Genomic DNA, 25,769 nt, shown 5'->3' on the forward strand with positions numbered 1-25,769 from the left:
CAACTTCATACTCAACAAAACACATAGAAAAATGGACTCCGTCAAAGGAAGAGTGTACGCCGTAACCGGCCTCGGTGGAATCGGACTCGCCGTGGCACGCCAGCTACACTCCCAAGGAGCCCTCCTCTCCCTCGCAGATCTAAGCGAAAAAGTCCTCACCACAGCGCGGGAGACAATCGAAGCCGAATTCGGTTCCTCAACAGCCTCGACAATCACAACAACTGCACTAGATATCAGCAATGCGAGCGCCGTACAAGACTGGATCGCCAGCACTGTCTCACACTTCGGACGACTGGATGGAGCTGCCAATATGGCCGGTACGATTGGCAAGAAACATGGCACTGGCAAATTCATCGATCAGGATGAAGCCGAGTGGGACATGTTGATGCGGGTCAATGTCACCGGCCTGATGTACTGTCTGCGAGCGCAGTTAAAGGCGATTATGGCGACTGCCCCTGGGGGAAAGGGGAGTATTGTTAATGCGTCGAGTATTCAGGGGCTCAAGGGGTTTGCGTTGCATGCTGGGTATTCGACTACGAAGCATGCTGTTTCGGGGTTAACGAAGTCTGTTTCGAAGGAGGTTGGGCCGGAGATTAGGGTTAATGCTGTTGCACCGTGAGTATTTGTGTTTGGCTTTTTCATGGATTTGACTGATTGGGTGTGGTAGTGGTTCTATTCAGACACCTTTGCTGGAGATGGCGAAGGAGATTCAGGGTGGGATGAGTATTCCTCCGCTCAGTATCCCGCGCATTGGGACGAGCGAGGAGGTTGCTCAGACGGTTGTTTTCTTGCTCAGTGATGCTTCGTCTTATACCACTGGACAGATTCTTAGTGTCGATGGTGGGTGGGAATAAGTTTGTGGTTTTAAGATTCGTTGGGTTTATAGCGCCATGGCTTGATATGCCAATGACATGCATTGATGACAAACGGAATGAAATGCTCGCTAGATGATAGACATAATACCAGGAATCCAAAACGCCACCGCATATGCAATCGCTGAAAAACACAAAGAGAGAATATCGCACGAGGGGATTGATGCAAGAAGCAGGGCAAGGACACTGCTATAACCATTTGCATATACACAGCCATAAGCCTATACACATTTCAGCATATCAGCATATAACACACATAAGGATGGAGATTTGCATACCGAAAATCATTGCTAGATAACCCCAGCCAGGAGGTCTATAAGCGAAGGCCAGACTAGTTGCATCTTGGCCTCCAACAGGAACCGGCCAACCATCCTCATACTTCAAATAGTTCCAGCCTAGCTGAGCTTGCTGCAAGAATAGTCAGTTCGAACCCCCAATTATAAAAGACAGACAAAAACTCACTCCGTGGTCAAACCCAATCGACGTATTCAAATAATGATAATAGAGAATATCCGGCACAGAGTCATTCCCATCCAAAACACCCAAACCACCAGGTGCATAGACAATCCCGTGATTCGATCCATAAACCACCGTCCCACCACCATCAACCAACGACCTCCCCTTCTTATCCTCAAAAGGTCCACGCACACTCCTCGACCTCCCAACCCGGATATTATACTCCTTCCCAGCCACAGGGAACCCCTTCTGGAAGTTACAACACTTCCCATGACTAAACCAAACGTAATAGTATCCCTCCCGAAAACTCATCCAGACGCCTTCCTCAGGCTTAATCTTAGCACGCGGCATAAACGCCAACTGCACAGCATCCGGCCCAGCCGCATCCTTAACAGAAAGCAAATCATCCGCCAATGGCACCTGCCATAAATCATGCCAAAAGCTTCCGTAGTTGAGATATGTCTGCCCGGCCTGGTCGACGATCACAGACGCATCAATGGCATTCGTGATAGTGTACGGCCATACATCTGATCCAGGACCTTTGCCTGTGTTAATGACGACGCCATGGTCTGTCCAGGGACTGCCGTCGAGGGCTGTTGTGGTTGCGACACCGATTGCGCTATTGCGGGATCCCTTCGCGCTGAGCGTGTAGTAGCAGTAAAATGTGCCGTTTTTTTCGATTGTTGTCGGCGCCCAGGGTCGGGACCGGTTGCCTTTATCGATTATGCTGTCGCCGGCTAAGACTGTGCCGAGCTTTTCCCATGGTCCGGATATGTTGGCGGATTTAAGGATTGGGATGCTGATCCCGCCTTTGAAGAGGTAGTAATGCTCGTTGTGGAGGATGATGTTTGGGTCGTGGGCTGGGACGTTTCCCGGGTTTGCGAGTGGGAATTCATCCGTTGTCTGGTATACTTGTGTTAAGTCTTTTTGGGCTGGGATCGCCCCGGTCAGTGGGGCGATCGCGATAATTATTGATAGGAGGAGTGAGAGGTGATGCATCATCATGGTTATGTACATTGGGGTTATATTGGGGATTGGCCTAATTGGCCGGGGTTTGGGGTTATCAGATCAAGATACACATGACTGTTCTTTTTAATGCTCAGAGTGGCTAATGTATGTTGTAGAGAAATTTGGAAGAGAATAGCAAAGTAGAAGTGGATAGGAAATTTGAAGGGACAGACAATTATAAGGGAGAAAATAAAAATCAAGAAAGAAGCACAGCCTTCAAGCCTGATGGGAGCCGCAAAGCCAAGTGTCTTAGAAGTTTTTATTTTATTTTTTATTTCCCCTTGGACAGATCGGGGGTCAAAATCCACTTTTCCCAAAGGTTGCTATATTTGGACGGGTACCTAAGGATACCTAGTTTCACAGCCATTTTTTTACCCAGTAAGATGTACCCTCAAGTACTAAACCCATCCTGTTGCCTGCCTCTATGATTTCATTGATACTAGTTATATCTCTCGTTCGTATTATTGTTCTTTATTTGACCGAATCTCATCTCCACAATAGTTAGCATATCAATAGCCAATAATACTTCACGCTATATGAGGCTGTTTAAAAAGCAAGGCTCTACTATCAAAGCGAAAAGATAGGTATAACACTCTGCACGTGCAAGGTACAAAACGGGATTGCTAAGTGTTGCGTTGTTATTTTCCTTGTCACTCCCTTGCATGCCGTCAATGCTGATCTCTCCAATCATGATCTCATGGTGGACCCGACCAAATGACAACATTCATGATTACGCAACGAAATATGACCGATAACTAGATTTATATTTACTATGGGTATAAAGTGAATCTATAAAAACGGTAGGGGTATACCAAATCCAGAAAGAAAAGGCGTGTGTATCGTACAATATAGGGCAAAACCTCCTTAACAGGGAAAAGTCATACTTGTAAGATCCTCCCAATCGAAGATCTCCAAAAAAGGATCGAACTCGTCAGGCCGCTAGGAATTCATAGTTAGCGAGAAGACGGGAACCAAGGAGTATATGCAACTCACTGTTGCGCCGGGTTGCAGCGGCGGGAGCATCCCATTAGGATCAAATTCGGGCTGCATCACAGGCACCATTGTTGGAGCCGCGAGAAATGCTGCTAGTTGGTTGTTCTTGAAATTTCCAACCCCTTTGTCGCCGAGGTGGTCGCAATTCATGTGACGAGAGAAGAGAATCTGCGCAAATGACAGGACCCGTTCGACAACCTGCTGCTTGTACACTGTTGCTTGTGCCGGCCAGAGACGGGCTTTGACTAGTGCGACGATTGTTGAGAGAAAATAATAATCTTTTGCTCCCTTGGTCACCAAAAGAGAGCGCTCTTCCAATGCGATCAAGGCCGTTTCTACAAGTGATAGGAGTGACTCGGGGACACCGGGTATATTGTGGAGAATAAAGGTTGATGAGATGGGATAGGAGGGGGAAGCTGTAGAGTATGAGTTTGGGTTCTCGTGGTGAAGTACTGAATCACAGGAAACACTTACAGGTGTCGGATTCGGTTGTGTGTAGCAATTGGCAGATGGAAATGTAGGCGTGGATAGTCCATTCGCCAAGCACACATAGCGATAGCGTTCGAGAGATCTCGTGTAATCGGCGTTGGGTTGTCAATATTCTGGTTGCGGCATCCATGCGAGTACGCGCGGAGGGAGCGAAGAGTGATTCTCGTCGTGCTTCAATGGCGAAAGGGGTGTGGACAGACAGCAGAGTCTGGGAAAGTTTGGTCTCAATCAACCCTTTCCATAGTATTACCTTGCGTTGGGTACCAATATCGTTGGGGTCTACTGTCGCCCACGAAGGGATCCGAGAAAGATGCCGGTTAAGCTCAGCGTCCAGGCGCTGGATATCCTCATAGCGACAGCTGATTCGTGGGGAGTGCATGAGTGAACATGCTTGAAGACGGAGCGGTAGCGAGCAACTCAGAATAGACTGGAAAGATGAGTCTGTAACTTCACTTGGCGGCCGACTTTGGGGAGCTTCAGTGCTATTCTCGTGGATCTCGGTGTCGTAAATGTTCAACCCTGGAGCTGCATCATAGTCATAGCTCTGTACAGACGGTGGCATTCCCCGATCAAAAGCAATTTGCAAGTCCAGTTCCACAATGGTTGTCCAAATTCGCCGTCGCATCTCTTTGTTGAACGGAGATATCCGTGTGTACCGGCTGGGGTCGCGATGGTATCCTGCCATCATGGCTTGCTTGACTAAAGTACTTGTTGCAAGCCAGGCCTGGCTGCGTTTCATTCCGTGGGAGTTGCGCGCCAAAATTAATAAAATTGAGAGCCGCATTGATGTGATCTCCGGACGTTTGGTGTGAAGATTCTCGATCCATTTTTCTGCGTGCAGCGTCCACTCCAAAGCGGACTGGCACTTGAGCTCGCCCACACTTTTTGACTGCAGACTAGAAAGATCTGCAAGGTTCCATGCGCAGGCAAGAACCAGTAGTAGTTGAACTGTAAATGCAGCAGATATTGAGTCTGGGCTGTCTAACATGGCCCAGAATTGGTCAAGCTCTCGTAAGAAGGATGGAACATGAAGAATGCGATGAGTAGACTCGATATAAGTGATATACAACCCAATCAGTTCATCGACCACGCCACGCGAGGGCAGCAGGTTAATTAGCGAAGACGTCGTAGGGTCGACAACGGGCTGATGGAGCACCATCATTTTGAATAGCCCACGCTTAACCCTTCTCAGGTCCGGCTGAAGTTGCGCGAAAATTGGAGTAGAAAGCCGGATCTCTTCTGCAAATGATCTTATATCCGGAAACTACGAATATGTCAGCCTCTGCATTTTGATTGCCATTGTTGAGAATTGGAATTTAAAAAGCAGACGAGGGGAGGGGGAATGCGGACCTGTGCAACTAGACTGGCAAAGATGCCTGATCCGGTAAATCTGGTTTTAGTTTCACGGCCTCTCATCATCATGCGAGGAGCGAGGTCCAGCTGGTCCGTAGATGACAACGGGTCGTCTTCTTCGTCAACATGCGCATGGTCAACCCGCGACGGCGCTTGCATATCTTGTTCTGCTGCAGGCACTTGGCGCTTGGGACGCTGTAAAAGACCCATATTCACGTAAGGTTCCTGGTTGACTGCAGCCTTAGGAGCTCCGAGGACAGTCTCCAAAAAGCAGTCCTTTCGCTCTCTATCATGTGGTCGACTTCTGTAAGGTGGCGCAAGAGCATTTCCCGTGAGACCATGATAATCGTGATGCATTGGACCGCCGGCCATAGCCATGCGAGGAGGTTCACTAGCTGGGAAACGCTCCGTCTGAGTTGACACTGTCGGTCCTGAATCCGGAGGTGTGTCAATCGGGGTATCCCTGGGCGCAGACACTGTAGACCTTTGGTCCGAGGCAAATGCTGTCGCTACAGTAGTTGGCTGCTGCCACAAAAATCCATCTTCATATGTGCATATGTTCGGAGTTCTGCTCTTTAAACAGCGACTGCAGGTAGGATACTCTCGATCACATCGTAACTTGCGCGTACGACACTGCGTGCACGCCATTGTACGGCGGCGACGCTTGCGCACGCGCTCGGGGGCATTCCCTTGGACATCCATACTAGAGTTGAGAGTTATGTCCGAGGGTGGGAAGTTCTGCCTAGGGAAAGTGCGGCTTACGTGGTCCCGCTCTGCGACCCGTGGAACACCCAAATGCGGAAAGTCTGACCGACGTCGCGTGGCTTTTTGGTTTTCTTTTCTTTTTTATTTTTATTTTTATTTTTTATTTTTTGGCAGTTTCTGTCCCCTTTCTTATGGAATCCCTACATAATTTAGGCTAATACCATTTTCCCAATAATGCTACCGCCTCTTTCTTATGGCGTTTAAGGTCTTACTCAATAAGTGCATGGTCTAGTGGAGTCAGAAGGACCTTGATTCGCAAAATTCGCAAATATAAAAGCCGGTTTTTTGCTATCTAGAGAGAGATCCACAAGTCAATTATTGTGGTCCCTAATCTAAAGGAACCGATTGGTTACAACACTGTGTGCAGTAAGGGGAGCTCCATATAAGCCAAAAGACGGTACATATCCGTTAGGTCTTACTTATCTCGCTATATTCACAATAATAGTCGGCTATATCAGCAACCTTTCGATGATTTCCAGTGGTCTTTACAGTAGTCTTCTTAGTAGTCTTAGATATCATTTCTACCATGTCAGTTTTACAGGTCGACGGCAAAAGAAGACGGGAATAGGCTGTGTAAATAGACTTTTCTATGTACATACTTACCGAGGATCACCTATATAATTATCATAGGATATTAAAAGCGACCGGAAGCCAGATAGATATATTAGTGTAACGTACACGATTTAGGAACGAAGAGGTAGAACGCCTCACACTTGGAATCGGGGGTTAATTGCCACGATCTACAGTTAACAGGACGTGACGTCCATGTGGTAGGTGCAAATCAAATTAATGTTAAGGGGCTGTCAGTCTCCACGTTAGACTCAAAAACTAAGCCCTACAACATAAGCTAAGGCTAAGGCTCTCGAAATAAATCATCTCCACTTAACCTCAGCCCTGGAGAGATCCGAGCATGGAGATAACGCCATCAGCTCGGAGTTCGGGCTTTTCAACCGGACTCGGCGCATAGCTCGGAGATACTGGGGTTTACATCTGTATTCAAATCTCCAGGCAACCTCGAACTTCAAAAATGCTCATCTGAACTTGGCTTTGAACTTTCAACCTCGCCTTCACAACTTGAACACGCCTTCCACCATGCTGCGTTCCTTGCTTTCCTTAGGCCGAATAGGCAGCGCCAACGACTACCTCTTTCCGAAAGTGGATCCCAAGGAGGACGGTCCCGAATGTTTAAAAGACTGCGCCGACTGCACAGTGCAATTTCCATCAAAAGTGAAAGTCGAGACCTCCAGACCTCTCTATGGCCAAGTCAAAGAATTTCACGCCCATGTGCTCGTGGCAACGGGGCAATCGGACTGGAAGGAAAAGAATGTCGAAAATGTGACAGGAAGTTTGATGGAGGCATTCGATGGGGCAAAGTCAGACCATGGTGTAAGATTCAAAATTCAAAATTAGCCTACCTCCACTAACACCCGGTCCAGCCGATTAAAGTCTCAGCATCAAATCTCACTCCTCCAGAACAACCGACCACAGACGGAAGTTCCAAGCAAGGCACGACAGTACTAATTCTACCATCATTCACATACATCGACTCCGTCGCACCATTAGATGTTCCAAACCTGATTGCCAGATTCATTGACCACCCCATCGATCAGCAAACTGGAAACGGCACTATCTCTCCCGCAAATGGGATGAGTTCTCGACCCTGTGAACTTGACTACGTGATACTACTATGTTCGCACGGACGTCGAGATGCACGCTGTGGTATCACAGCGCCACTGATCAAGCGCGAGCTTGAGCGACATCTCCGCCCGCTGGGGCTAGACCGCGATGCAGACGACTCTCGGGCTGGCGGGGCGGGAATCTTCTTCGTCTCGCATGTCGGTGGGCATAAGTTCTCTGCAAATGTTTTGATCTATCGCAAGAAGGACCAGCAGATGATTTGGCTTGCGCGTGTACGGCCTGAGCATTGTGAAGGCATTGTTAAGTACACTGTTCTACAGGGCAAGGTTGTACATCCAGAGTCACAGTTGAGGGGTGGCTTTGATCGGGTGAAAGGGTTGACGAGTTGGTAATTGGGCGATAGCTTTGATTCCAATGGTAATCTTTAATACATTCACAGCGAGGGAAATGGGGAAGGTCAAGGTCTTTGGGATAGAATTGAATAATCCTCATCGAACGAGGATTTCTCGGAAGACATGGTCATCGTCAAAGAATAACAGCTAGGCAGAGCCATTCTGAATGGGTTCACCTTCGCACGTCTAAGTCTCTGGAATAGAGGGTGGAACTCCGAGGTTATTCGAATTGAGACTCTCTCTCTGGGCTATATTGGTGTTTTCGACAAGCCCAATTTCCAAAGAAAATGGCAGCCTAAAAGGTGAAAAAGATGTCATTAATGCATGATATTCGCTTCAACGCTCATAGTAATTACAGCTCTAGTTAGATCACAAGTACATGTTCACCTAAAGATCCGAACATATCCCACCAATCTCCATTATGCCGTGGTGACTTCCATAAATCTTCCAGCGCTGCGCGAACCAGCAACACGCAGTTGAAGCGCAAATAGTTGTATATAAAATCGAGTCTCTCTAAGACGAAGGCCTGCTGGTCTGGTAGGAAAGTGTGGGCGCCCATAACGTATAATGGGAATATTATACAGTTATGAGCCTTGGAAAGAGGCGAGATACTTCTGATGCACTCCACGCATGACTGAACATGCTGTTGTACCAAACAATGCTTCGGTGGGAGGCCACAGATTGCTCGATAGAGGTAGACAAGCGCACTATGTTGAAAAGCACGTGTGAAAGAATCAGCTTGCATCCTTGATTCAATCCTCGACTCATGTATAGTGTAGGTATTGGGGTGTTTCATTTGGTCAAAGTTGAGAGTCTGGAATGACGGTTGTAGACACTGCTCAAAATCTTGCACCATTTCCATTGAAAGTGTCTCCAGGTCTCCTCCTTTGATCTGCTGGCGATATAATGACATTTCTGCCATTATCCTAAATACCGATGCTAGTGTTGTGCCGTTGTATGTTTCTTGGTCCCACCACACCGTCCCATGCTCTATCTGTGTCCAGATTTCAGCGGGAAAGCAAGGTGCTCGGTCATCCAGCAAAGCCTTTGTCAAGTCTGTGGATGCGAACTCTGATAGTAGCATAGTGATGTCCTTTTGGCCCATTTCGATAAGTGCTGTGAAGCCTCCAAGATGATCAACGATCGCTTGGACGCCCACGTGGTGACTTGCTGTCGAGGCAGATGGATGACCACATTCAATATAGCCGTCCAGAAAATAGAGTAGAAAGACTGCAATCAACAAGGGAGAAAGTGATGCATGATTGGAATTATTGGTTCGAAGCTGCTCCCTGACTGAAGCCAGGCAGCTCGTTCTTTTATCAAACGGTGCGTTCACCGTGCTAGTCCCAGCCTCCTCCCGCAGTGTGCGATGCGCCTCAGCCAATTCACATACAACCAGAAGAACCGGCTGACATTCCATAGCGAGATGTATGGGTGGTGGGCAAGGATGAGCTGCAGTGGTGAAAAGAGGCCATACAGCGGATTGAAAGTATTCAAGGGCCTTGAGGTCTCCAGCGGCCAAGGTATTGTCTTTTAAGTGCACATTGAGGGTCATAAATGGGGACTGATACATAGTTAGATCTCTTGTTGTTTGCGTGGTCTTTTTCCATCTGATCAAAAGTTTGTCATAACAGCACTCTGCTCCGGACGAGACACATCTCTGACACATGGGCTTCCCAAGATCACACTTCACGCGCCGGTGTTTGCAAGGCCAACACGAGCCTTGAACTGTACGCTCACGTTTTGGGGGCATAATTGTGCAACTGTCATTGTACAATATGAATAAAAAAGCAAAAAATGGGAGTAAGTGTTGGGAAGGAAGATCGGATAACCGAGAAAGCGGAGACGCGAACCTGGAACTGATAAGCCCTGGGGATTGCGGGGGGTAGTCACATGACAAGTCACATTCAACACTTATAGTAATGACTAGCTATTTTATACTGTTGCTGGTTATATTTCTATATTATGTCTGAAAACGCGAAAATGAGGTTGATTTGGATAGTTTAAAAGTTATAGAGGTTCAATGTGGTAGTATGTACTCCTCTACAAATCCTAAATATATATCATCTAATCTCAATTCATAATATCAACTTTTATATTTCCACAGTATCTCGACTTCCGCCCATTTATGGGCTTTGCGGAGCTCTAATTCAAATTGACAACACTCAAATACCATAGGACATTCCCTGAGAGCGACAATAATGAAATTTAGGCTTTGCAAGCCTTAACAATGTCTTGCACAATCTTGTCATTGGCCTGGAACTCTTTGCTGAAAGATTTCAGGGAGCCGTCAGACATCGCATGCCGAAAAGCAGCGGCTTTGGTGAAGGTAGTCCTGGCAGACTTGCCAACGATCGAGGCATCAGCGCCCATAAGTAGACCAAGTATGGCGAAAGGAGCTGAGGATGGGTCCTTGACAATATCGTAGACAGAAAGAGCCGCGTTACCAGCCTCGCCCATGACCAAAGCAGCGCGGGCAACGTTTGCCACCCCACCAATTGCCTCGACTGCTTCTCCAGCGAACGGAATGATCATAAGAATAATGCTGACAATGTCCAAGATGAAGCTGACTTTCGCTTTCGTATCGGCCTTTTTCTGCTCCTTGCCGATTTCCGTCATTTCCTTCATTTGCTTGGTCGTGTCTGCAATCATGAAAACGGGCATGCTGTACGCGGTGGCGATGTCTGCGTCGGAGGCATCCATGGACCCCATACGCATCTCCATGAAACTTCCGATCATGACAGTTTGAAGTGCGGTGATGTTGGGGACTGCAGTGTCGATCACTGACTTGAGGTTAGGAACCTTGATAGCATCATCGGCAGCCTTCTTTGGCCAGTTGTGGTACACTTCGCCGTGGGGCTTGTTGCATTGATTACAGTGGCCTGGTACTGGACAGGGACAAGGAGCGTTTTCCGGATCTCCCGATGTCTTCTCCCACACAATCCAGTCTTTGAGGATACCATAATCGTTCTGAAGCGCGTTGTAAAACCCATCTTCATCGCGTACCGTATATGTGATAGTGACAACGCCTTGACCGGGTTGTCCCTGTTTGACGGTCATCTTTGTACAAGCATCATTGCCACTGCCACCATCTGCTCCGCTCGCTGTCCATTTACAGTCCATGTATTTCCTTCCATTGCCCCACATAAACTTCTCAAGGGAATCGTCGATGTTGTCCCTGACCCACTCGGAATAATAACTGAACTAGAAGCAGATTAACTTGATTGCACCAGCATCAGAAGGGGTTGGAACTAACATATTCATCATAGCTTTCAGATGCATCTTTGTAGTTTTGCAGAACTGTGGGGAGTGTTTTAAGCAAAACCCAAACAACAGCCTGAGACCGACATTCTATATCGATTGAATCGATGCTAGCCTGGAGCTTATCGAGACTGTCCGGCCAATTGTCGGAAGGACACCCCTGAGGAAGATCGGCTAGTTGAAGGTCCTTGGCCTCTTCAGAGTTGGGGTCCACGCCCAGGTTCCACTGTTGGAGGTCAACAGCCCAGTCAGTGACTCCGCCAAAGTTGAGCCCTTTGACCCAGTCAATGCGTTCATTCTTGGTGTCATCGGCCATGTACGCCACCCAACTAGTGATGTTGCCATTGGTACCGTAAACCATCATATCCGAAGCGGATTCCTTATCATACCACACGCGGCCCTTGTAGCCTTCTTGGCCTGCGTTCACATTCGCCATGATATCATTTAATTCAGCATTTGAGATGTATCCAGAGGTGTTGGTACACTGTCCGGCCTCGGCTGTAGAAACATCAAAGGAACCGCCGTATTTGCACATGGGGCCAGTGCAACTTGAGTCGATCATACCAAAGCTGCGGCCGTAGCTTGAAATCCCGACAAGGACTTTGTTTGCGGGTACACCGGCCTTCGTAATCATCACAAGAGAGTTCTCAGTCTCGGTCTTGTTAACATGCGACCGAAGGCAATCTCCGCCGGGACAGCCGATATCTGAGTGGGCATTACCATAGTCTATATATGATTAGTAAAGTCCATCGATTGTGAAGACAGGTGGTAAACTCACCCCACTGTCCATGAAGGTCGTAAGTCATATAGATGAAGTATGACAGATACTCGGCCATTTTGTCAATCGGGAATGCTTTCAGATACCAGTAGGAAGCAGGCAGAGCGATTGAAAGGGACTTATCACCAATCTTGCTCTTCATCAGCTTCAAGAAAGCAAGGTAATTGTTCGTCTCATCACCAGTGCCTGGAGGGACACCAGGGATATCGGTAGCCCCAGGATACTCCCAATCAAAGTCGATACCGTCTAAACCCTCATACTTTTTGAAGAATGCGACCATGTTTGTCGCAAACTTGTCCCGATTTCCCGGCTTGACGACATCACGGTATCTCTGAAAGGTCGCGGCTCCAGTCGACTCAGCCCATCCTCCAAACGAAAGGACCTTTTTGAAAGGTGTGCTTTTCTTGACAAACTTTTCAAACTGCGCTTTGTAATCATCATTGTCAAAGGCAATGTCAAAGTCGGCAGTCAGTCCAGCAAAAGCGAAGTGCACATGAGTCAAGGATGTACCGTTGATCTCATTCACATCCATATTTAGACACTCGCGTTTGATGTTGAAGACTTCATAATAAGCAACATGAAGGAACTTGTCTGGAGCATGCTCATTGTTGACGATCTCTGTGCCGCAGTTGGAGATACATCCGTTTTTCCCAGCCGAAAAGGCTCCTGGAGCATTTGTTTTGGCGGGTGATTTGGTACAGAAGTCATCTGTAGTACCGCAGAAGCCCCACCCTGAGCAGCATGCATTCAAAGGGCAGGGGTTAAGCTCAGTGAGGTTCCAGCCATTATATTGCCCAGATGGAGGCTTGGTACCAGGCTTTTGAGGACCACACACCGCATTACTGAGCGGAGCTGGCATAGGCGTGTTACCTTTGCTCAAACATATGATTTGGTCTTGCTTTAGATCATTCGTGCCACAGCCAGCCCATGCCCAAGTGTTCTTGTTGAAGGTATAGATATCATCTTGGGTAAGAGCAAAACCAGCTGCAATGTCAGCACAATTGTCATTGGGTTGGATGGTGTAAGTGAAACAGGTGCCATCTGCTTGAGGCTTAGGGGTGTAATCGGGAAGAGTGCCCGCTGAGCAGCAAACATGCTGGTGAGCCCTCAAATTCGAGCAAAATTTAGCACCGGGGTTGTACTTGGTGAAGTCGGCTCCCGATATACCACAGCGGCTTGCCAATGAGCCACAGCCATCTCCCAGATTGACTTGTATAGTCCTACAGATATCCCGGGGGGCGATGAGATCCTCGACAGATGAAAAGACGCCTGACCGCTTGCTGGCTCCAGAGGATACCAACGTGGTGATTTTTGTTTTCATCGAATTTTGACCGTTTGCTCCAAGGCAATTGCCTTTAGACCACGTCTTGAAGGCGCGTTGGATATCCCCAAGCTCATCCAATGAATTCACGATATAGATTCCAATAGTCGTGTCTTGCTTTGAGTTCGAATCGCATGATTGGATTGTCTGAGACCCGCCCTCAAGGCTTTTGGTAAAGCTGTCAAGGTATGGACCAACGCTGCTAGGATAGACATCCGCTCCGGCATAAAGCGCAGCGACGGCTTCTCCAACCTTTGACAGAACAACAGTGGAGCCACACGAGGCAGCATTGGTCATGAAGGATGCTATGTTCTTGACCGCAGCATTGGCGTCATTGGTAGCCTTGATAGCACCGGCAGGGCCTACTTGAACGGTCACATCTGAAATCTGCTGAGATGCTGCACAAGAATTCGATACCACCAACGACTGCATTACAGCATCCGAATCAGTGACGTCGATATTGGCCCATTTTTCCTTTTTGACATTCGAGCTTGGGGATTGCTCGGGGAAAGGCTGAAGAACAGCACAGGAGCGTACTGCCGAATTGGAAGTCCACTCATCTCCGAAATGGAAGTCAAATAGCATTGGCTGGTCACAGATGCTCAAATCACTTTGCCGAACGATCCAGGTCCAGTTGCTCGGGTTTGAGCCGACAACCGAGCAGCTCTCTGGGCAACCTGGCGCAGGCAAGACGTTCAAGTTTGCTGACGTGGTGGTGGAGGCACAGGTAACAGAAGCAAAAGAGAGAACATTAAAGAAAAAAAAAGGAACGAAAGCCCCAAGGGCAGTATTCATCGTGAAAGAATGAAGGCGAATACTACCCCAGGCGATAACCTGGAATGAAAGTGTGCTTGAAGAGAACTTGAAAGTGCTGAGGTGGTGCTTTTCACTGCTACCCAGTAGGCTTGGAATATTTATATCAACCTTAGAAAAGAGCAAATCCAACACGACCGATCAATTTAGAATGATACGCCGTAGGAGTTCAAGGCTTTCCGGTGGGTCAACCAACATGAAGCTAATGTCAATCAAATTACCACTCATCAAGCCATACAGCTTCTGAGGAAGGTACCGCGATGCACTTCGGAAGAAAGCAGGAACGTGCGCCCCAATCCAGAACTTTTCAGCTAAATCCCCGACGAGAAAGAGTAAAATTTCCTATCCAAACTAGTACATTGGTATATGCTAGTACGCAGAGTCCAATGCCAAGAACACTACGGAGTACTATCGGATGTTTCATACGGAGACCCGCCGGCCCGAGCCTCAAATGCAGGGTTCCGAGCCTCCAGTGGGTTCGAGTATCAAGCTAGTTCGAATATACCACCTGCATTAGCGTGTGTGATTAAAACTGAACTAGGCCGGGATGTATATGCCAGCCTTGGATGTCGCCCCCAAGTTGCATTTCCTCCACCCCCTGCATCCAATGATGAGGTCGTTCCCACCAGCAGACCGCGTAATCACTACGGAGTACTTTTATAATAATATCTCATTAAACATGAAAATAGCCAAGCTTGATATGAGCACAATATCAAAAGCTTGATTAGTGGATACGTTACTACATATTTCGTATCCTGGATCGTATTGGTTACTTTCCTATTTGGGCAAACCGAATAACACTGCTACTAAAATACTATATTTATTGAATATACGTAGTAGCGTCTAATTGAACGACAGAGATTTTCCGAGCCCTGTGGGCTCCAGGTTATGGATCTAGTTAATCTAACCTGCATATCGAGTTTCAGCCATGAAACAGTTCTTCCCATGTACTCTACCTGTGCTAACGACCACTTTAGGGATTACCTCCTCTTTCCAGTTGATTTCAAGCTTTCTTAGTATTTTTGTTACTAGTATAGGCCCTAGTCAGGGATTCGAAGTGAAATTAGCTTGGCCCCGATGCGCGTCACTGGTGCTAGTATGAATTCATCAAGCCGAAAGTCGGACAATATCGCGCCGTACGAGTAGAGGCCATTACCATGGAAGCTCTTGATAGGGAGAGGGACTAATAGGGTATTCCATAAAAGGAATGGGTGTTCTCTTCTGTCCCCGTTTTTTGAGTCACCTTCCAGTCAGTCCTCGTCAATTTTGCTCTCAAAAAGCACTTGTCTACCTTTTGCGAGCACTATCAAGATGCTCTTCCGAGTGTCCCAGTTCTCTATTCTGGGCCTTGTTCTAGTATGGCTTGCTGCTCTTACGGGCCTAAGCTCTTCAGCCCATTCTCATCCCAATCATAATTTACACACCCACCATCGAAGAGTCGGCGCCGATGATCTTACAAATTATAAAAGCACCGACTTCAATCTTCATGCACATATTTACGAGAAACTCTTCTTGTGGGAGGCTTATCAAATTTTCACGTACGTTATCGCTAAGGAACTTGTGCCATCCTAATAATATTTAAGGCGGCCTTCAGGCTGTCATGGCTAACTGTGCAACGTTTCGATATAGCCAAATTCAAACCCCCGAAAGACAACAGCTCATATTTCCTTTCCGAGACAGAAAGGGGCCAGCGGGATCAAGCAACCGACATATAGAGAACGGCCGGAAGACAGACAAGGCTATGAATTATGTGGAATTCATGCTAAGAACACTCGATAAAGCTGCTGATCTGCCTCTTCCTCCTGACATAACTGAACCAACATCTAAAGATGATCTCCAAAGAGCGGAAAAGGAATTGTCAGTTTATAGAAAGTATAAGTACAACTTCCAGGGAACAGTTGAACTATCGCTTATCAGTCCTAATTTGGCGCTCTTGGAAAACAATGCCGCCTTGTTCAACTCAGGTCGAGCTCCCCCGGGAGGGGGCGGAGACAGTGGAGATGGAGACGCAGGCTCGGGGTCATCAGACTCGAATGATGCCAAAAAAGAAGACGATAAACATATCCGATATATTAGGGCGGTCAGTGAGAAGGTGGCCGCAGTCAAGGACGATGCGCATCTAGTCAATATTGGGGATGTTTCTGATCGTCTTGGCCGCGCCGAGGAGATTTCTTTCCGAATTGCGGCCCTTAGGAAGGGCCAGACAAGCAATTGGATAGTCAAGGAGCTATCTAGCGATCAGGGTTGGAACCTCCAAGAGCCTGATCCCGACAATGCAGGCAAATATCGCAGCACCGTTGTGATGGCCGAAGCAGATACCCAAGTTCCAGGCATGAAAACATACCAAGTAGTCGACTTCCCAAGAACACTTGCTGTGACCGCGAACATTGCAAAAATTCAGGGCAAGGGACTTAACAACTGGGACAAGTTTATGACTTGGGTAAGTTGTTCTCTCTCTAAGACTATCCCGAAGGGCACTAACTTCATGGCTACATAGGGCCAGGAACTTGGGAACCGCAATGCCATTACCGATGGTCCAGCAAGCACCAAAAGGAATGTTGATCACTGGGAAGAGATCAAACCCTGGGAAAGTTTTTGGGACAAATGTGCCGTTCCGCCCATATAGGAGTTCTATAGAACAGAGTTCCTGGGTGGTTTGACCTGTGACGTCGACTGTTTCATTAGACAGCTATATCTCCGAATTGATTGACAAACACCTTTGCAAAGAGTATAAGAATGTCAAAATTGCAACTTCAAGTGGTATTATTTTAGGTCCTATCCTATATCTGTGGCCAGTAACTTATAGGCGGTACTTACCAACCTTTTATCTATCCTTTTCCTATATTAAATAAGCCCCAGAATCAAAGCACTACATCAAACGTGGATTTCCAACTATCCCTGGATACTTCCCTCTTGTATTGGCCGGGAAGAGGCAAAGGCACATCCAAGAGGGACCTTCCGGGGCCGACTTTCTAGTTAACCTTGGAAAGCTTAGTGGGATTAAATAAGGATTATCGCACTAAAGGAAAACCCCTTAATCAAGCAACGCCACAATCTAACATGAAACTGAACACAGTCTGAGTCGGCAAATCACATACTGTACAGCCCACTTCAGGTACTTTGTAAGTTTACGGTACAGCGTATGGTATGTGGCAATGAAACCAATCTGATTTACGTGACAAATTCAAGACTTAGAATTTAATACGAAGAAGTTAGTGAGATAAGTCTAATAAAGCGCTACAAATACCAATTTTACTGCCTTGCCTATAAATTCCTGGACACTTTCCGATTGTTCAAGAATCTGTTTTTCCCTCTCTTTCTTTCAAACCCCTTCCAACAATTATCAGCCTCGCCCTCCGGCGCTATTTACTTTTATGGCAACTACCCAGGTTGCAGGGGAAAGCTCTGTCATTTCCCCCACCGACGTACCAGTCCCCATGGGCAAGAAACAACCGGCTGAATACGACCGCCGTCAATGCATCGCGGCAATAAAGGGGGAAAAAGTCCCGTCCGATCTGACCTCTTTTTGGCATCGTAGAGCAGTCATTCGCGGGATCCGTGATTCACTCCAATTTGCAACAAGCCCGGCAATCATTGAGTTATGCTCCGGCGACGATAGCCAGGCTCATCAGTTTTCTCGCGCCCGCAATGCTCGTCTGATAATGAGTAACATCATCCCCGATATGCAGGATCCTGCCACGGAGCCATATTGCATTTGGTATCCAGAACCTGCATCGGAAGAAACCTACCGTGAGCTTGCCCGTCGATATCCATCGATGCGCTACCAAGTCGGCCGCGCATGTGCTGCTGCTTGGTATACGGATCTTTACAAAGAACTGGATCTTCTGCCAGACGTATCTATTGCCGAAGAAGCCTACAATGCTGCCAAAGACGCCGATATCTACAAAATCATCATATCGGCTCCTCAAAGATGGGCTGTTATGGATGATTTCACTCGATCGGTTAATCTTGAAAGCCCACAGACACCCGCGTTCCTAAATGGAAATATGAAGCCTCGACAGGCTTTGGGCAGGCGTGTTCTTCCTCCCAAGAACTTGCCAGATACAACTGCAGATGATATTGACATTGAGGAAGATGGGTTCATTGGGTTGAAACAAATATTCACCCAAGTAGATCTCGATGCGGTACTTGGCCCAGGTGCGAAACTGGGCCCAGGGGACTCTGAGCATTTGTGGATGCCTCTTCCGCCTGATCTTCCGGTTATTGACAGACGTCTTCCAACGCAAATGGCTGCATGGGAGGGTAATGTGGATAGATACGCTCGATTGATGCACCCACGGAGGCTCAGAACGGAAATTGAATACAATTGTATTCTTCGTGGGATTTATCACCATACAAGTTTTGCCCGATGGTGGGCCTATCAGCTGGAAACCAACCCTGGGCGAATCATTCTCCCAGGTAAATTGCACAGCGAAGGCAATGAGCGCGAGTGTCGCGAGATTCGCACTGCGATAAATGCTCGAAAAATCATGAACAATGATATCTCTGACCTTGACGATGACTCAGACAGCCTCCCTTGGCTTATCTGGTGGCCGGTAAGGCCTAAAGAGAACACTTTGCGTGAGCTGGCTAGCAAGTGTCCGTCCATGAGACACCAAATTGCGATCGCTGCCATACTTTGTGACTACTACTTGCTTTTCAGAGAGTTGAAGCCCCCTCCACGCGAGTCCTACTTTGAGGCTGCCAAACAGAGCAGAAACCCGATCTACCTCAAATATCTAGAGGAATTTGTCAAGGAGCGTTCCATTGGAAGCAGAGAGATCTCACAGTTCGGCCCTTACGATACCACCGTGGAAGCAAGTTTACAGCCTGATTTGGAGCCTAGACACTCTTATGCTCATTCTTCTATCCATTTTTCTGATATGGTTGTTCCTCCGGGGCAGTTTCCCAGAGGCGACTGGGACTCTCCTGGTATCTATGGTGGTCTGCCCGCTGACCCAGGAGCAGTGGAGAGATACATGTGGCTGTCAACCGAAACTGCGCAGAAGATTGAAGACGAATACAACGGAATCTACAACGATAGCGCGGATACTGGCTACGCGTATCTTGAAGATGATGATTCGGATAACAAACTTTGGCTAAAGCTTTCACGTCCTCTAAAGCGTATGACATCCTTCGAAATGAAAGACTGGGAGGCATATTGAATGAATTGATTCTCTCAACCCTTTGTTTATTTCAAATATTGCGGGCCTATCATAGCTCTTTGAATTACATCTCCATAGCAAGACTGGGAGGAAAGTCTCCGGCCACATGGACACTTGGCCGCTCCATTCGGAGATATCGATATAGAAAGGATAGCTAAACGTAAATTACTATATAAGATTAGATAATGAACTTGCCCCTTGGTATAAGTCTCTAGATTTTGGTAAATTATATCCTAGCTAGATCTACTCGATCGAGCGTACATCCTATGTATACTTAGAGGTAGGACTTAGGCTAGACGTTACGGATAAATTGGTACGAATCGATAGATCTAGAACTCTAGACTAATTTATTGCGGTCGTAGTTAGGGTTGATAACTATATTAACGGGTGACGATACGAACATCGAGAAATGGTAAATCTTGTTCCCCTGAATCCCTGAAGTTGTACCCATCCACTTGTAGATGGCACTCGCCCTTCCCTAAAAAAAGAACCTAGCATATCAGAGCGGAGTAAAATGACTGCTATCAATTGCACTATAATGGAGCTCATATTCGGCAGCCTAATTAATGTCACTATTCTATGCTCGATGCTCCTAGGGGTGGGTGTTTTGTCGACTTAGTCCCACGGTTTCCTGATTACGCTTGGACAAGTACCCGGGTTTATGATATTGGATTAGTCTACATCGAAACCCCTAACATTTCCTAGTACAACGGATAACAGATCCTAAAGTGTGGACATGAACGCTTCTTTGCCAATAAGCGCATGTATCTAAACTTGCATGTATACTCTTATTTCCTTCGTGAAACTCTAGGACAATCTTGAAAGCTTGATAACATTGCCCTCATTACTCGCGCGAGTCAGGTTATGCTAATGTGGGTTATGACATTCTGTTCTGTTGTCTCATGCTCTGATGTTTCAAGATTGAAGTCTCCAAATTCTCCAACCACCAGACGAGCCTGTGTCAGACAGTCGCCTGCAGCACGAACACAGGCAATGGCGACGTTAATCAAGCGTGTATACTCATCATGTAAATTTTCTGAGCGAGATGCGTCTTGAGCGGCGTGCGCCAGCTCTGAAATCTTCTCGCGCATCAAATGATGCGCCTGTTTGAGAAACATATCATGCTGATCGTGATGCTCATATACTGACTGTACCACATTTAGCAAAAGCTGGCATGATTGCACAGCCTGCTTTGCAGTGTCGATAATGATAAACTTTATAGATGAAGAAGGCTGCAAGTGCAAGCCAATCAAAGACCTCAGTACGTCGAGGAACCCATCATACGTGCTTCCTAGACGGTTATACGCAGATCTCTGGCCACAGGTAGCGATTGAAGGGCCAGAGCAAGGTATCCAGTGGGAGATCGAGATGTCTTCCGCCCTGGTAGCAGTAGGCTGATCCTGGTGGTGCTCAAGACTAGCAGCAGAAGGATCGGAGACAGATTCGTCGATGGAAGTCACAATCATGTCAATGTCATACAATGAATGAAAGAGATCAAAGAAGCGGGCGCCGCGAGTGACGAGCTCGAAGGCCCTGTCAATCATCTCATCCAGAAGAATTTGGATTACATCGTTCGAAGGGTCTCCGTTAACGACATTCTGGAAATTCTTGATGATTATTGACAGACATAGAAGGTTTGATAGTAGGTCCTTGCGAAGTGCTCGAAGTTCATCGTACCTCTTTACTAGCGGGGCTTCCGAAATGAGACATTCAGACTGTTCCTATAGAATGATCAGCCATGCCGTGAGACTTTGTTCGCTTTCGGGGATCGTACCAGAAGAAACCGGACTCCAGCGTTAGCGCCTCGCAAGAAATCTTGGTTTGCGAAGTCTTTCATTGGTGGGCCGAATGTGTCTGGAACGCTATCGAAAATATCGGCCGCAGCCTTGAGGAGAGAGTACATGGGCGGACAATCATATACCACGCAATAATTAGTAGGCAACCAGCCCCTCTGTTTGGAATCTAGTTTTGTACCATCAGCCCAGCCACTAGTATGCAAGGTGTGGACCAGAATGATGTCTCCCGGGTCCAGCGAGAGAATAACAGATGATAGGAAGCCCCCGGCCGGACAATATGGGTAAAAGGCACGCAGGTATTTGCGGGAACCCGCTCGCGGAGTCTCGGTTTGACCCACGGTGGATTCAATTGCTTGCAGCGCTAACGGCAAAGTCGTTTTGGTCTGGCCATGTGCCGAATCAAAACAGCTGGGTATCAAACTCGAGGGATCGGCAGATATGCTCGAAAAACCTCGTTCTCTTCCGTTGATCACATCCTCAATGGTCGGGATATCAGCTTTATGACATAAAAGAATAGTCATGAGCCTGTCCCCACAGTTCTCATTCTCTGTCGCGGCTTTCCTCACGTCCTCTGTGATCAGCACATCGGCTCCGCGCTTGTCGAGGAGCACTTTCATCACCGTGTCTGCGCTCCAATAATTGCCTGCCGCTGCCTTGACCACATCCTCTGTGATCGGGATATCAACTTCGCATTTGTCAAGAAGCATGCTCATTATTTCTTTCCCACTCGCATAATTCTCTGCTGCTGCCTTGAGTATATGCTCTGTGATTGGGATCCTGGCACCACTTTTGTCGAAGAGGACCCCCATCACCTTGTCCGCGATCCAAGGATTTATTGCCGCTGCCTCGACCACATCCTCTGTGATATGGATATCAGTTCGTTCGAGGAGAATCATCATCATTTTGTCCCCGCTCTTAGTATTCCCTGCGGCTGCCTTGAGCACATCCACTGTGATAGGGATGTCGTCTCCGCATTTCTTGAGAAGGATCATCATCACGCTTTCGCCGAAGTTCTTCGCAATTCTAGCAATAAGAACCTCTGTGATTGGGATATCAGTTCCGCGTCTCTCGAGGAGAGTGGCCATGATCTTGTCTCCGCTCTTACTATTCCCGGCCGCCGCCTCGAGGACATCCTCCGTAATAGGAATATCGGGCCCGCGTTGCGCGAGAAGTATCGAGATCACCCTTTCACTAAAGCTCTCGGCAATTCGAGCAACAAGACCCTCTGTGATAGAAATGTTGGCTGCGCGCTTTTCCAGTAGAGTGGCCATGACCTCTTCTCTGTTGGAATAATTCCCTGCCACTGCTCCAACCACATCCTCTGTGATCGTGATTTCCGACCCCCGTTTATTGAGAAGAATCGCTATTACTCTTTCGTTTAGACTTCCAACAATTCGGGCGACAACACTCTCTGTGATGGGGATATCGGCTCCGCGTTCCTCTAGGAGGATAGTCATGATTTCTCCCCCCGAAGAATTGGTTACTGCTTCTTTCACCACATCCTCCGTGATAGGGATCTCAGCTCTATGGCGAAGTAGAGTCATTAGAAGCCTACCCCCGCAGTTCTTATTCCCTACTGCCGCCTTCACCACTGCCTCTGTGATAGGAACATCGGTTCCACGTTCCTGGAGGAGAATGGTTATAACCCTATCGCCAATCTCAGTGTTCCCTGCTGCGGTCTTGACGACATCAGCTGTGATAGGCATACTTGCTCCCCATTTACTAAGAAGAATTGTCATGACCTTGTCCCCCTTTCTCAGGTTCTTTGCCGCAGCAGTGAGTACATCTTCCTTTATTATTCTTTCTCTCCAATTCTGTGTTGAGTTGTGCACTTCTTCTTCATGATCCAGGGTCCGCGAATCCAGTAAGACCATCATGGTCTCTTTCAGGTCTCCGTCGATCTTCTCTATAATGTAACACACATCCTCTGGCTGAATAGTCTGCGAAGACTGAGCACATAGCAGCTGTCGTAATACCCCTGGGTGGCAATGAACGGCTGATGCGACGATAGGGCTCCTGAGGTTGGCTTCTCGAGTCACTTCCGTATCTTCTCTCAGCATATTTTCCACAATGAACTCAAACCCGAATCGCGACGCGTAATATAATCTACCGGGGAAGCCTTCCTTAACGGGCTGGAAAGACCTTGCTGGTGGCTCCTTGTCGAAATCATCCTCGTCACAATCGTGGATGCATAGCCAATTTGAAAATGCCAGAGAGAACTCTTTGCTGAACATCATGCTAATGTAGCCCTTCAAGCCCTTCGAGACCTCAAGCTTATAGGACTTCCTGGCATGGAGATGCCAGAACCTTGCCGCATATGTCAATGACGTTCTCTCAGCAAGATTCTCATTTGTTATTTCGAAAGCATTGTTCTCAAGTAGGCATTGGATGGTCACTGTTGCTATTCCACGATGAGAGGTAGCAGATTTGTTGGCATGGTAATGGTGCTGTTCCAAATATTCCTGTACAGACAAATGCGAGAAGCGGCAGAGTTCAGAGTCTTTGTCGACTTCCAAAAGGTTGCAGCAGGCGTCAAGCACATCATGTATATCCAAGTCGACATGCTCAATCCTTCCATGATCCATTTCTCGACTTACAAACGCAACTAATGCATCTGAAGGTAGGGGTTCGAAAGAAAAAAGGACCCACTGGAATGCTCGACTTGCAATCTCTGGCATGCTGCCCGCGGAGCTTTTGATTCTTTTTTTGAAGATCTCAGCATACGCTGCCTGTAAGCCCTTTGGCAGCCGTCCCAGTCGCTTTTGGATATCTTTCTCAAGTTGAAGTTCTAGAATTTCCTTGATCTGTAGGGCAGCCCATTGAAACCTAGATAGTTCCAATAGACGTTAGCGGAAATTGCGAGATTCAAGGATCAATGAAAACCTACATCCCCTCGCTCTTTTCTAGAAGGGTTGTAACAATTTCATCTCGTAACCCTTCAGATATTGGCCTGCTCCGGTGTCGGCTTTGCTGCGCATGCTGGATTCTCTCATGGACGAACTTGCTGATGTCATCTTGATTATCAGTTGCCTCAATACCAAGATTGATTTCCAGTTGAAGCCGTCGCTTAATATTGTTATCGCGTCGGCTGGAAATCAAAACTTTGAGATTGGCAGATTGCGATACCAAGCGATCCAATGCCTCCATGAGGTCTTCTCGATCTTCCATATAGGTTTCATCCATGGCATCTAGAATCAGTATTGTCTCTGCATATGCCTTCGTCAATTCAAGAACAAGTCTTTCGCTTTCTTCAAGGCTCAGATTTGCTGATGCTCCACCTTTGCGTTGGTTCTCTTTATAGATATCAATGACGACCTGCTGAATGGCGCCGTTCGATGGAGACTTGGATAGTTGCTTGACATAACTCTGCAAGACGTGTGTGGGGTTACGGCGTGAGGTCTCGTAGCGGTTGCAATAGAAGTAAGCTATAGTAGTATCTGGCTGATGATCGACAAGATGGTCAATGACTCGGGAAATAAGCCTGGTCTTACCAGCGCCGGCTTTTCAGCATATGTTAGTTGTATTACTCACGATTCAATGGTTCTGGATAAACTCACGAATACCGTGTATCCATAATATTGTGGACTTCTCCGAAAGTCGCCACTTCTGATATTGTGCATGTTCAAAGAGCCATCCACCAGTGTTGGCTGTGCGGCCTTTACAGACAGATCTGTGATGATCCTCATATGGGATTCTAGAAATCCACTTAAGGATATCCCCGGCCTCTTTTTCCTGTAGGTTTGCCGAAATGGCAGTAATTGTGGTAGACATTGAGTCCGTTAGATCCTTGACCACCGGCAAATTGAGTAAAAGTTTTCGTGCTTCCGACGACTCGGATCTATCACAGTTCTGCGCTTCAATTTCTGCGCGAGCTTCAAGCTCTTGGCATTTATTTTCTAGATCTTGAATGTCGTCGGATGACCAGAAGGCAGCAAAGGCTCTTTGTAGGGAGGTTCTCTCGTAAGCATATGCTGCTTGAACTAAGAACCTTAGGATTACGGTATAGAATTCTATCAGGACTGAGTGAAGGTTCTGGCATGCTTGAGGCGAGCTTTGACATGACTGGAGGAGACCCTCGTAGAGCCGGCATCGGTAGAGAATATAACAGATCCTATTAAGGCCGCAGAAAAGAGCTTCCATTTGGGTTTTCTCTGATTGAACCACCTGAGGTTGATTAGAGATTGAAAATCTCACGAAGAGGCGTAAATACCTGGATTAGAAACCTGATCCCAGCCCAGGGCACTCCAGCATGGAGTGGATCGACATTCGACACAATGTCCCCAACTGCCTTGAATTTGTCCAACCAATTCAGAACTTTGTCTGCCGTGTCCCTCAACTGAATGTTGTGGCCACCGCGTCTGAAGGTCCATCTATTCTTGTCACAGATTTCTCGCTTCGCTTGTACATCTCGCAGAAGGACCTCCGGTGTCCAGTCTGCGACATTTTTTTCGGCCACCAGTAAACCAGCCATGGTTTCTTGTTCTTTGTTGGAAAGACAGCTGTGGGCTTCTGCCCATAACTTACCATTCATCCGCTGAGAAGATTCATTGGCTACATCACCAGGTGGCTGTGTGCCTTGTGCAAAAGTATTTTCTTCCACTTGCCCCTGTGATAGCAATGCAGCTCGTGAGGCTTTTTCTAGCGTCAGAGAGCTAATACCTACGGAGGA

At 47.4% G+C, this 25,769-nt stretch overlaps 8 protein-coding genes across 8 annotated transcripts; 4 read left to right on the top strand and 4 right to left on the bottom strand.

The window, feature by feature from the left end:
* Nucleotides 1-31: 31 nt before the first annotated feature.
* Nucleotides 32-854, top strand: PGRI_048450 (SDR family NAD(P)-dependent oxidoreductase; the record flags this gene model as incomplete). The annotated part of the gene is made up of 2 exons (XM_040792558.1): nt 32-615; nt 668-854. 2 exons carry the CDS (start codon nt 32-34, stop codon nt 852-854), a joined length of 771 nt encoding a protein of 256 aa, XP_040644525.1.
* A 207-nt stretch (nt 855-1,061) lies between these two features.
* PGRI_048460 (uncharacterized protein) lies at nt 1,062-2,345 on the bottom strand (the record flags this gene model as incomplete). Its single annotated transcript, XM_040792559.1, has 3 exons — nt 1,062-1,093; nt 1,151-1,280; nt 1,335-2,345. 3 exons carry the CDS (start codon nt 2,343-2,345, stop codon nt 1,062-1,064), a joined length of 1,173 nt encoding a protein of 390 aa, XP_040644526.1.
* Nucleotides 2,346-3,200: 855 nt separating this feature from the next.
* On the bottom strand, nt 3,201-5,873 carry PGRI_048470 (putative C6 transcription factor; the record flags this gene model as incomplete). The annotated part of the gene is made up of 5 exons (XM_040792560.1): nt 3,201-3,275; nt 3,330-3,745; nt 3,804-5,082; nt 5,148-5,674; nt 5,801-5,873. 5 exons carry the CDS (start codon nt 5,871-5,873, stop codon nt 3,201-3,203), a joined length of 2,370 nt encoding a protein of 789 aa, XP_040644527.1.
* A 1,155-nt stretch (nt 5,874-7,028) lies between these two features.
* On the top strand, nt 7,029-8,059 carry PGRI_048480 (sucrase/ferredoxin-like domain-containing protein; the record flags this gene model as incomplete). Its single annotated transcript, XM_040792561.1, has 3 exons — nt 7,029-7,322; nt 7,373-7,962; nt 8,014-8,059. 3 exons carry the CDS (start codon nt 7,029-7,031, stop codon nt 8,057-8,059), a joined length of 930 nt encoding a protein of 309 aa, XP_040644528.1.
* Nucleotides 8,060-10,174: 2,115 nt separating this feature from the next.
* Nucleotides 10,175-13,911, bottom strand: PGRI_048490 (Peptidoglycan-binding Lysin subgroup; the record flags this gene model as incomplete). Its single annotated transcript, XM_040792562.1, has 3 exons — nt 10,175-11,170; nt 11,223-11,953; nt 12,006-13,911. The coding sequence occupies 3 exons, from the start codon at nt 13,909-13,911 to the stop codon at nt 10,175-10,177; spliced, it is 3,633 nt and encodes a 1,210-aa protein (XP_040644529.1).
* A 1,539-nt stretch (nt 13,912-15,450) lies between these two features.
* Nucleotides 15,451-16,765, top strand: PGRI_048500 (uncharacterized protein; the record flags this gene model as incomplete). Its single annotated transcript, XM_040792563.1, has 3 exons — nt 15,451-15,677; nt 15,769-16,579; nt 16,637-16,765. 3 exons carry the CDS (start codon nt 15,451-15,453, stop codon nt 16,763-16,765), a joined length of 1,167 nt encoding a protein of 388 aa, XP_040644530.1.
* Nucleotides 16,766-17,576: 811 nt separating this feature from the next.
* Nucleotides 17,577-19,304, top strand: PGRI_048510 (uncharacterized protein; the record flags this gene model as incomplete). Its single annotated transcript, XM_040792564.1, has 1 exon — nt 17,577-19,304. One exon carries the CDS (start codon nt 17,577-17,579, stop codon nt 19,302-19,304), a length of 1,728 nt encoding a protein of 575 aa, XP_040644531.1.
* An 857-nt stretch (nt 19,305-20,161) lies between these two features.
* PGRI_048520 (uncharacterized protein) lies at nt 20,162-25,571 on the bottom strand (the record flags this gene model as incomplete). The annotated part of the gene is made up of 5 exons (XM_040792565.1): nt 20,162-21,025; nt 21,079-23,926; nt 23,988-24,600; nt 24,658-25,264; nt 25,311-25,571. The coding sequence occupies 5 exons, from the start codon at nt 25,569-25,571 to the stop codon at nt 20,162-20,164; spliced, it is 5,193 nt and encodes a 1,730-aa protein (XP_040644532.1).
* Between the last annotated feature and the right edge of the window lie 198 nt (nt 25,572-25,769).

Source organism: Penicillium griseofulvum, assembly GCF_001561935.1.
Source record: "Penicillium griseofulvum strain PG3 chromosome Unknown contig_84, whole genome shotgun sequence".
Classification (NCBI taxonomy): Eukaryota; Fungi; Ascomycota; class Eurotiomycetes; order Eurotiales; family Aspergillaceae; genus Penicillium; species Penicillium griseofulvum.